At 38.3% G+C, this 12,671-nt stretch overlaps 1 protein-coding gene across 9 annotated transcripts in view; it reads right to left on the reverse strand.

Moving 5' to 3' along the window:
- LOC105193269 (transcription factor AP-2-epsilon) overlaps positions 1-12,671 on the reverse strand; it is a 221,196-nt gene that overhangs the window by 40,121 nt on the left and 168,404 nt on the right. For 8 of the 9 annotated variants that reach the window (XM_039447134.1, XM_039447108.1, XM_039447101.1 and 5 more), the window contains 2 exons: positions 2,766-2,984; positions 1,572-1,623 (listed from right to left, as the gene is read on the reverse strand). In XM_039447134.1, the coding sequence (XP_039303068.1) occupies positions 1,572-1,623; positions 2,766-2,984 (271 nt within the window). The remainder of the gene's footprint in view (positions 1-1,571; positions 1,624-2,765; positions 2,985-12,671) is intronic. The other variant, XM_039447093.1, reaches the window with a different exon arrangement.

Below are 12,671 nucleotides of genomic sequence, written 5' to 3' on the forward strand. Positions count from 1 at the left end.
GCCGATTTCTTTTCACGGAGATGGTTTCACGACTATGATATCTCCGCCATGAAATCTATCTAAAAATTGGAACGCCCGAGTAAAATTAAGCCAGATCATGTTCCTCTCACTTCGGTTTCTAACGTGCGCGATCAGTAGAAAGCACGCGCGGCTCTTTTGACGTCCTCTCAAAGTGATGAAAATTGCCGCTACCATATTGGGCGGCGGTTATACCGTGGAACGATTTCGTTATTAATTCATAGATCGAAAGTTACATATATTACAGCCACAGATGTAACCTTCACGACAAACTCTCGGGAGTCCTCTCTGACCAGTTCGTCGATCGGATACGATCGATCTTGGGTGAGCGTGATACTTTCGCAAGACACTGGCCGCGATTCGATCTCGTACCGACGCGAGCCGACGGGAGGCGTATCGTTCGCGAAATTGGGCATGGTACAAGTTTCCTTATAATCAACGTCCACTGTGATCCGTAACACATCCTCCTTCCCCGCGTAACTCGCTCGAAGTTACGCAATCGCGAAGTCACGCGTTGCGATAGAGCGAAATTTTATGCGTGAATTTTATTCACACGGTGTTTCGTCATCGAAATATTTCAAGTTCGGAAAAACGTTGCTCTTAATCGAGAGGCAAATTTAAATCGGAAAATTCGTCACGTAGAATTCATGAGTGCAAGTCCCGTGAGTATCGTTTCTCTGAAACGCAAATAAGCGAGTAAAGAAATGTATTTTATTGTACAGTATTAGACAATTTTGCAATGTAAGGTACTACGCGTAAACAAGCTCGCGATAAAAAACAAATTTATATCTCAATAATTAATCTCTATAGCTATAGAACGTAATCCTATTATAGAAAACTTTCCAAAGAAGTAAGCGGGAGTTAAACTTGACCATGCACCCGTCGATAATTCATTGCGTTGCGATTCAATGCAACGCTCTTCGATAATTCTGCCATTTGCAGGTTCTTATGATCTCTTTCGCAGTTGATTGCGTATTACTAAAGATGGCTCATATAAGAGCTGGTGCGTCACTTTAATGCGCACAAAGAGAGAGAGAGAGATAGAGTCGTAGGTAGGTTTATTTTCACAAACGGTTAGAAATCTGATCGCCTGCCCTTGACACGACTGAGAGTAAGAGAGAGATAAATTCTAATTAAGGGCGACAAGTCCCCGCTGGTGCGGTTACTTTATATTTCCGGTCGCGCAGTGTCCATTTTATGTCGGGATTATGCCGGCGCCACGTTATTTCGAGATGGCGTGCGTTGCACTTTATGCAACGCGTAAATTTGCCCCCGTGGAATAAATTCCGAATCGAACGATCCTGCGATCGCGAGATACCGGCTTTGTGTTATGCGCAGCGTAAAATTACAAGACGAAATTCGCAAGACATCCCTGCAAAGTGGGAATACGTTACACAACTATCGCGAGATATACGTCTGCTTAAAGCAGCATTAGAGCAACATTTTGTCTCCTAAATTCTCGGCAAATAAATGATCGCCGATAATTTCGCGATCAAAATACATATGTGGAAAATACAGAAGATAATAAGATAAACATTTTTGCGATTACTTACTTTTTAATAATGGCAAGTCGTTCATGAACCCTCCATCGTCCACATTTGTGTTCTAAAACATAAATAATATTTCATTTTATCAACAGATATTTTAACCAATTTCAAAAGAATTTTTTAAAATAAAGACGTGAATCAATTCATACGGTACATAAAGTTAAGCATAGAATAAAATTATTTAATATTATTATAGTTATTAAATCGTTTTATAATAAATATTTAAACATTTGTGTGTAATCCTTTTAAAAAGAAGTTTATCTGTAAAATTAACGCGCGCGAGTTTAAATTTAATTTTACTATTTCATTTAATTTTTCAGAATTTTATAAAATTAAATCCTTTATATCACATAGCATTATAAAATTTAATATGAAATTAAACACTTTACAGTTCAAGAAGAATTTGATTGTTAACATCTGTAATTCAGAGAGTGTGCAGTTTTTTATACATTTAATATATATTTTCGTCAAATTATACGTTTAAAAAATATGTGATTAAAATACAAAAGTAGATATAAAAATATTCAACATTATGGTGCCGAAAAATACACTAGTTACTTTTTTTTACAAATATTTTTCCGTACAACAATCGACTACCTGGTGTGTGCTTGTTTAAGCAAAGAAAAATATTTTCGACCACAGCAAAGTACGGTATGTTTTGCAACATTCCGTCCCGCATTGTAACAAGCGTCTGACATTCTATTTAACGGACGCCGAAACTTTTAATATTAACATAACTGCTTTTGTACGTTTTACAAAAAAAAAAAGATTAATCCAAAAAGAATCGACAAACACTTATTATAGCTGAATTAACTGAGAGAATTAATCTCTCCTGATTAATTCAGCTAAAGAACACTTTCAACTCGTTTTTTCTCTATTTTTTACAACTTTACATCTTGACAACCAAGTTTAAATTCTGTCAAAATAAATTTCGCTTAAAAGTGAAAAAAAAAGAAGAATACTGCTGCTTTTCGTTTCCGTTAATTATTACTCGTAACTCCAAAATTAACGTCGTGCGCGCGAACTCTGCGAAAACCATCCCGCACAAAGTGTGTACGCAGTTTCGGAGCAGATCTCTAGTAATCGTAACGCTTCCGCTTTTGCGGTAACATCCCGCGGGTAATCCTCAGCGAGCGTGAACGTCGTCGGGAGAGACGCGTTGAGGGATGATAATAGAGAAAATATGTTGCGATTACGTACATCGTCGCTCACCTGGGGGTCGTCAACGAGGCTGCTGTGTAGAACGAGGTCGGTCTGGTCGAGGCCTGGAGGCGGTAGGAGGGCGTCAGGACGACGTACGGCGCCATACTCGACGCCCCTTCCACCGCCACCGCCACCGCCGCCGCCGCCGCCTCCGCCACCACCGCCTCCGCCACTACTGCGTCCGCCGTCGTACGGGAACGACGCGTGCATGTTCGTCTGAAATCAGAAACGACATTTCAATCAGGGCGATATCACCGCTTCAGTACGTTCTCTTAAACCTTCACGGTCCAAAATATTTCGCGAATAAGCGAAGATCAAGTATCTAGGTTTTATCTAACTGGCGTCTATCGACCAGATAGACTCTAACCAAAGAATCTTTTTTTTTTTTTAGGGAAATTTACAAAGATGCCAAAAATACAAGTTTATTTATTATAATCCTGCACTGATTGAAATACTTGAACTGTTACGATAGACTATCGCAAAGTAGTTGAGTTCGACGTAGAAAAGTTAAATTTTTAACAAAACAATCAGTTTAACACTTCTGGCCGACAAAAATCATATATATATATATATTGTAAAAGAGAATTATGAAAAATACTGATTTTTCTCAATTCGCACGCGCATATTTTGAAACGAGAATTATGAAAAATACTGATTTTTCTCAATTCGCACGCGCATATTTTGAAACGATATAAAATAATTCGCCGTTTATGTTGGAGATACAAATGTCACGATGTGACCCAATGTTCTCTGGAACGTGTATAAAACATAGATTTCTGGACTCGGTATTTTTACATTGAATGAAGCTTACGACAATGGCTTAAAAAAAGGATTGTTTCGCAAATGGTTTATCTTGAAAACTCTGAGCTGAAGCTAAGGACATATTATAACTAAAGCTGAAGATGAAATCGAATTAGATGTAAACTGATGCGATCGCAAACGCTATTAGGCAACGTATTTATATAATACGGGGATAATACGCGCATGAGGAAAGTAAAACTGAAGTCAAAGTTAACGCGGACGGGATCCAATTCGATAGTCGTTAATTTAGTACCGCGAGAGAATGGGAGGGCCTCATGACGCGGTGATAGGTGGTAAATAGGTAAAGGCCGGAGGTCGGCAGCGAAGTAAAAGGTTGCCGTGTCCACAAAGAGAAAAATTGCCTCGATTACCGGTACATAACGGATCTGTGACGGGCAGAAATCCTTGATATCCTGCGTGATGATTTTGCACTGTATTTAGGACGATAACGAGAGGAAAACAGTAAGCCGTAACCGCAACGCCATCAGCGAAACAGCATCCGCAATTAGCTCTTAGGCACGGTGTATAAATTATACCTCTATTGAATATTTACATTCTTATTCATATTTATTATTGAATGATGCGCAATCATATTTCTGCGTAATGCCCGCGTAACAGTCAGTAATAATAATAAGGCGTGCGATTCTATTATTTGCTTTTTGTTGATTTTGGTTTTTGTTGCGCGACATGAAATGCGATCATTTATTTCGTTTGCACGCTCTAACACATCTGTACAACCTAAATAAAATTATAAAAACAACTACCATTAATGTAACAGAATATTGATGACTCTCTCAATCAATGGCTTTTCGTTGATTTATGTTATGCCTGTCAAACACGCCAATCTCTATGGTAAATGATATTTTACAACTGCATCGTGCTTTTAGTTACAAAAGATAAAACGCACGGAGTAAAAAGTTTGAAAATTGTATTGTTATATTCACGTAAAAGAAAAAATTACTTTATATACATTAATAAATAGAACGTTTTATGAAAGTTATCAGAAAAATATCAATTTTGAGAAATATCAGGCAAATGTGAATTAAGAACTGCCTCGTCTAAAATTATTCTCGCCGTAAAGAAATCCAATCAGTTCGAAAGACACGATAAGAGTGAGCGGAAAGATAAACAGAGTAAAGACACATTTTTCGGATTCATAAGGTCGGCGTAAATGTACGCGTATTATTTCACTGTTAGAATAACAGGAAGATATTAATCTACCCTTTCAGGTAACGGAATTACTATCCCGTACGTACTTCAACATTCGCCGCTTACTCTTGCCAATCTTGAAAGGAGCGGCGGATGACGATGACTCGTCGAAACAACGAGTACACATATTGCATATACGTTGCATTGTCGCGCTGCAACTTTAACTCGCGTGTGTTCGGCGTATGCTCCATTAAACGGTACCCACGGTGAAAATGATCGGCGATATCGTGGGTACAACACGACCGCGCCGCGCGCGTGTCGACAAATTATGAACAAGTGGCGGCTCTTCGATCCGGGAAGATTCCACCTTCAGGCACGCAGTGAATTCTTCATCGGTCTTCATTTGTAGCTTTCGTCCCGTAAAGCAGGCGCAATTTACTTCGCGCGCCGCGTTGCCGTCGCGTCGTCGCACCAGGTCGGCGTGTAACAGGGTTTTAAATGGGAGGCGAGGGGGATAGTCGTGAAGCGAACGCGCGTAAAGGATGACGGCAGGAATCCTCGTGCTATAAAAGTTCTCTTATGTCATCGATAAAGACGAGCGAGCTGGCAAGGCTTTAATGGATCCCGCCGATCGCGTAATTACTCGCGTTATTCTCCGCGATGAACATGGGCGGCTGTTTAAAGTTATTTCTTAAAGCAGATACGCCTGTCGACGTGTGCAAAGTGCCTCGAAAGAAGTCGCGAGTCTCCCTTGGACTTTGAGGTGATGTTTTCTATACAGCAACTTGATTGGATGGAATTTTTCTGAACCGTTGCCTTCATCCTTAGCACTGATTGTGTTCCATTAAATGGGTTAAGCTTCTTTTACTTTCTTTTATTTTTTATGCAATTATCTTCAATACTTCGAGGATTCAATTTTTAGGAATCACATGCTTTTGAACCAATATAGATTATATGTTTTGATATGTAATGTACGTATCTTATACAATAATTTGGTTTGATGAAATCTTTTTAAACAACTGTCTTTATGATTTTTTTTATTAAATGCTTTCCGTTAAATTGGCTAAAATGTATCTCTTTTACTTTTCATATAATTATAACGTTGAAAAAAATAATTTTATTACCTCAACAAAACAAATACAATTGAGAGCATTTTAATAGAACCAAGCAGAATTTTTGATTATTGTAATAGAATTCGAGAGATTTTATCATTAAAACGTTTGTTAGACTTTACTATAATCCGGTAATTTCTACGAGATTTGATTCATTCATTTTTTTAATAGTACCGATTGAATCTACCAGATTTTTAAATAATGTAACAAGAATCTTTTTTCAATGAAGAAATTGGTAGGTAAGATAATTTCAAATTTTTAAATCCTTACATTTTATATATCACGCATACTTTCTTTAGACATAAGAACATTCACGACACTTTTGTTTTTCCTTGTGACAACTTATAAGAAATAATTTTGTGCAATAATAAAAGTGCAAAAATAAAAATTTTAGTTGAGAGATTCCGCTTCAGAGCAAACGAGGGCAGATGATTTATTTAACGATATAATATAGACTTCTTATGATATACGCATGTGTAGAAGTAGGCACGGCACGAGGAACGATAAGCGGATACTGTGGGACCAAGCGCGAGTCTTCTAGGAAATCGAGAACAAGGTGGATATATGCTCGGAATCTTAATCGCGATCGCTAGGGGGGAAAAACTGGCGATTTTATCCAGACTGCGAGTCGCTCCGTGTCACAAATACGGTTATATCACGAGCCCTTGCCATTATTGTTCTACATCTTTTCTACGCGAGCGTCGCAACGCAGAAGAAATCATCGCGAGCGAGTTTCTCCAATTTCTTTGGTAAATTGCCCCTTCCCCCCTCTGCGTTGTAACCCTTCGCTCTGTCACGATAATTTAGATTGACGTGCGACATATATACGATAAACGAGGGAGGGGGGAAAAAAAACTCGCGAACGGTACTGAATTCCTCGATCGAGGGACGATCAACATTTCTCGCGTCGCGCCACTTACGTCCATCGCACATTCCGTGCATTCTGCCACTCAGTGTGTAATGCATGTCCTAATTATGATCAGCTGATTTAAGGAACCTCGGCACGCGCGTAACAATATCGACGTATACGTGGAAAAGAACGGTTCTGCTGAGGCGTCTAAAAAAATTTAGCTGGAGATACCGATCTGAAAATAATTTTGTTGGTCCATCAAAATAATTATACGGGACACTCAACCATGATGAGCGATATTGCACAACGTTTTGACATTCTAAAAGCCACTTCGAGCATTTTACGTAATTATTTTGATGGCCTAACAAAGTTGCTTTCAGATCTGCAGCCCGTTAAATTTTTAGATACTTTAGTAAAAAAGTGTTTTTCGTTCTTTCCGTGTATCTACGGCGTCTCACCGTAATTACAATTGCCGAGAGAGAGAGAGAGAGAGAGAGAGAGAGAGAGAGAGAAACGATCTATTATTTGATAGTTATCATTACAAGAGCTTTAGCCTCCTCTTCTTTTTCGCGAGATCTCGCCTGATTGAAAGTTGATGTTGGAAACGTGATGTGTTGCATCCGTGTGCGGCTTGAATCCGCTGGATTATAATCCGGAGAAGCGGGACACATCGGCGCAATCATTGCGCTTGCTTTTTAAGCGCTGACCGCGCGTCAGGTCGGACGTCAATTTTAACCATCGGGAAGAAGGTGGCCGTCGCGCGCATACGTTTTAGGTCTGCCGTTTTCACGAGATCGAGGCTACTCGATCGATTCATCATTCTAACGTAAAGAGGGAGTGGGGGAAACACGTTGTGTGTGCGGATTAGCAAATATACCTAATGAGCTCGATATGATCGATCGAGCGTCGCTATTTTGCGCTCGCAGTGGGAAATCGTTCGGCAGATGCGAGAGAGCATTAAGGTCATGACTGTCCGAATCCGAGTTGTGATTAGGAGGTCGAAAATTATACGCTTTATGTCGCGTCCAAGGCGGCCGACTCCATCCTGGAACTTTCACGGGAACGAAAAAAGGCGCACGGCGCTAATTAACGTGCTTGGAACCGCTTTCTGGGCTTATATTGACGAGTTCGCGATAGTTATACATTGATGTAACCGTGCCGTGCCGACTAATGAGATGAAATGTGATCGCCTTTCTCTCGTTAAACGCTCCGGTAAAATAAAATCACGTATCGCCGTCGCGGTATATAACGTCGATACTGATAAATGATGGCGTATATCGGATCGAGCCACAACGGAACGGACAACGGCGATAATATGCTCGCCTGCATTCTTGTACGGCGATATATCTCTCATTACATAATTTCTGCGCGTTGCGGAGTACCGGGATACAGTTATAAATGTATATTATTTACGTCGCGCGGGAACGTGGCGAGCGGCGCACATTCGGAATTGTAGAAATATTTGTATACGCTTGTCCCGAAGAGAAGGCAGGAACGTATTAACAAAATGTCAAATTACAAATGGAAGCGCGCTAACAGAATATGTGGAAATCGAGTAATTTTGTGGACTCTGTTGCGTTATTTGTAAAGGACGCGTAACCATATAGTGGGATATAAAATAAAAATAAAATGTTTTTTTTGTTGCAAAGAGATTTTTCGAAATCACTGTTGTACGTACTGCTTTGTTGTTTATGTCTCATCGGCTTTAATATGTCTGTCTTTACACATAAACCTCAGCTAAGGTGAATTGAATGACGTATAGTCCATGATCTAAAGATTTAAAAGAGAAAACTCCAAAAATTTAAAGACCCTTTAGATATTTTGTGCATCGTGTGACGCTTATGCACTGAAAAAAAAAAAAAAGATTTGTAATAACTACAAATGTATAGTGAAATAGTATCAATTGAATATTTGGTCAATGTAATCAAAAATAATTATATCTTTCTGAATATTTAGTAACTTGTACCAGATTTGACAATACTTATTAAATATGTATAACAATAAAATTATTTTTGGTTATATTGACAAAATATTTAATTGATACTATTTCACTATACTTTGTAGTGATAACCAACTTTTTTTTCAGTGTGGTAAGTGTCCTAATTACTGCGCTTTTATCAAATACAGTATTAGAACAAAAAATGTTAGAGCGTATTAATGTATTAAAGATGTTTTAATATTAAATTTTAACAATGTCATCTAAACATAAATAAATACGTGATAGTACAGAGTACACGAGCAATATGTGCGGCATGCAAGTATTCAGCACTGAGAGAAATCGTTTGGTAAGATCAACTAACGTTTGGTTGTATATAGTGATCAAAATAAATTTTGTAGTTACTGGTACCAAAAACTTAGTTACATTTAACAAAACTTTTTGTAATTTGTAGCACGAAAATAATTATTTGGTTAAAGCTATAAATTGTTTGGTCCAAACAATTATATATTTAGTAATTATAACTATAAAATTCATTTGATTACTATTCAAACGTTAGTTGACTTTACAAAACATTTCTCTCAGTGAGAAGGGTGGAGGGACAATTCATGTCTTATATTTTTCTTTCATTATATTTAAACAATTAATGGGTGTCAATCTTGTTGCTTTTATTTTGTGTATATTAAGGTTTTTTCTTAAAAAATGATGAAAAATGTTTATTATGTAGAATTTAGAAAAAGTACAAAATAAGCATATCAGCTGCAACTACGTGTTTAAGCGGCAATTATTGGAACAGTTTGCACCCTACACTCTACTTTGGAGGTAGAGCGTAAAATTCGCTCGCGTGTATTTCTCGTACTTAGAGCAACGTAAATTCACCCCGTACAATTCTAATCCGACCCCGGTTTTGTTCGCGCCGGTTGATTAAACGGCACGACCCTTAACTTTTTCTAGCAGCGAAGGCGCAACAATAGTGCCGATTTCTCGAATCCAAACCCCTTTAGCCGAAAAGCTGTCACAAGCGCTACTCTCCCGAGCATAAATGCTAAAGGACGCTGAAGGGACCCCCCGAGTCGCGCACAATGAAACGCGAGGGGAGGAGGACACGACTGAGCATCACGTTCTCAAGGATAAAGCTATTGGAATCAGTCGATCCACTCGGTTGATTATTGGCATTGTGATCGCTTCCAGAAACGCGCTCGTTTCATCCATGTTGCGCTTGAGGATGAGACGGAAAAAAAACGGAGAGATCCGCGAGAGTAGGTTTTTTTAGAATTTACGACTCCGTAATATCTTCTCGCAAAAAAACGAAATATAGTTTCATTTTTATAATAATTTCAGCAATTATATATTGTAAAAGCTGCAGTTAAATTTCCGGCTTATTGGTAGATATATACATATTTTAAATACATAGAAAAATTTGTATGAAGATATTATTGTATCGATGTACAGAACATTTTATTGAATATTTATAAAGTATTATTATTATTACTATTTTACGAAATATTTTTATAAAAATATTTCGATATAAATTTTACATTTGCCGTGAAAAATAAAACATTGTGCACAATAAGCCGAATTTATTAACGTCATCAACTTTGGATGAGGATTTTATGCGTATATAAAATCATCTACGATTTGCTAATAACGCAAGATGCGAGTTTGTTCACCCTTTAGGGATACCTTTGGCCTATCATCTTAGGCATCGCACTGCTTAACATATTTGCTTCAAAGCAAACGTCTCTGGCATTTTCCCCGAGGGAATGCCAAAGGTCAGCCCAAAATTTAATAAGTAAATTACTTAACGGGGTGCAGCGAACGAAGCATCGCACAAGGGGAAGTTTATTTCGTAGAAACATTGCGGAATTTTGCGAAATTGTCGAATCTGCGCAAAAACGTCAGAACGGTCAGAGCTGCTAGAGAAATTGATTAACATCTCAATATTAATTGTTTCACGCACCAACCTTTGAAATAATCGTAGATAATAAATCATATAGCTATTAGCTACTAGCAAAGTTTAAATTTATAAAATTAGCAGAAATTATGCATTGATATTGTTCTTTTACATAATTACTCAGCGCGTGGCTCATGTCACAAAACATTAATGTTTAACCGTATCAAATAAAAGTTTACTGGAAAAAAAATGCAGAATTAAACTTTGCAATGAGAGAGAGAGAGAGAGAGAGAGAGAGAGAGAGAGAGAGAGAATGCGCGAGAGAAAGAGAAAGAAAGAGAGAGAGAAAGGAAAAAATATCATTTATACGACCACACTTGCATAATAGCGAGCGCATCTATTTACATCTAATTTACTGTTCATTAATGATGTGATCTAATCCATAGATCTAATCAATGATCCTAACGGTTACGCGGCGCGAATCACATCGGAACAAGACGTATCTCGACGCGTGATGTACATTGGGACCGATTGCAGCAATGCGCAGCAGAAGTTTCGCTCGTTCGGATTGTTCCTCGTGTCGCCGATCTAGTTATCGCGTCTAGTTAACAATGCGGAGAGACACAAGCGGTCCCAAGAAGACACGCGGACGCGACCAGGACGCGCTCAACACTCGAGAACGCTCCAAGTTTCCCTAACTATGGCGAACTATGCAAAGGCGCTGTACGGCTGTGTAGTTCCGCAGGCTTGGGGCACCAAGACTTTGCGTCCCGCCCGAATAACCTGAGTGTCTTCTTGCCTCCGAGCGCATCCGAAAGTCACGTCTTACGACGACAGGCACGGAGCGAGCTCGTGGATCCTCCTCGCATTCCCCGTCGTTAAAGACCTAACGCTGGGTTCCCTGTCACGATAAACCGCGCTGTGCTATTCATTGTCGTCTATATCCGTCGCGAACGTCGCGTTTGTCCGTAATCTTGTCGATTCCATAGCCGTTCGCCTAGCTCTGAAAAAAACACTTGTCGAGACGTCTGGTCGGTTAAATTAAAAATAAGTCCTTTTTTCATAACGCTTGCGCATAAGCGCATAAGAGCTTGCTGACGCGATTCATTATCGCATAAACAACTGATTGAAATATCTGCAATCTCAATGAATGACTTTTAATTAAACTATCGTGTTCTCGATAGATACATTTAAATTAAAACGTTATAAATATTTAATTAAACATGTATTTAAATAATATTTGAATGATTGAAAATTATTAAAAATTTTTCTATCGAGATTTACCGAATTTTATAATAGTATTGAGTAGACGTTACGCTAACAATAATATTAATATTCATGATAACATCAATATTTAAAAGCTCGTTATAAAAATATTTTTCGCCCTGCAAAATATATATATTTTTTAATTTATCTTTAACAAAGATAAAGTACACTTTAAATGTCAGTCGTAGTACGGCTGTTTTGATATGCGAATTCAATCGTACTTGTAAGCAATTGATTAATTATGCATTAATAAGTACTACGAGAACAAGTTTACGAACAAATATCAATACTCCAGATTAATTCATGCAATCGTTAACATTTCATAACGCACGTACAATAATTGTGCTGCGCAAAGTTTTTTATGCTTTTTTTCTTGGTCTTCAAAGTTGATATTATATCTTTACAACGCGTCACGATAGCGATCTTTTTCACTTTTTGTAACTTGACTATAGCATTCAGACTGATTAATTATTACAGACTTCATGCATTAAAGAATTGTGGTAAATAAAAACGGCTTATTTGCACCTGTGTGAGATATGGAATGGACATTTTTTTTATCGGTTGTTAAGCAAGCTTTTCTCACAATATTTTCTCGACTTAGTTTTTTAGAATTTGTGCAAATGATATATGTTCACGTTAGCTTTCGTATAAGGAAAGAGAAAGGGATCGAGAAACAATCGCTATGCAAACGATGCAAAAGTTCGTCATTCCGTAACCTAATTCAATATCGCAGGAAATCGGGAGTATAGCGTTCTGAGATTTCATTAAAATCGAAGATACCCACCCTACCTAGAGGAATGCCCGTCGGCTAGAAAGAAATAGCCTCGAAGGGGTGCGATGTTTGGGATAATCGATAACGCGCATTTGATCGCGGGAGGGTAGAACGTTTTCAAAG

The sequence above is a fragment of the Solenopsis invicta genome, chromosome 1 (assembly GCF_016802725.1).
Source record: "Solenopsis invicta isolate M01_SB chromosome 1, UNIL_Sinv_3.0, whole genome shotgun sequence".
Classification (NCBI taxonomy): Eukaryota; Metazoa; Arthropoda; class Insecta; order Hymenoptera; family Formicidae; genus Solenopsis; species Solenopsis invicta.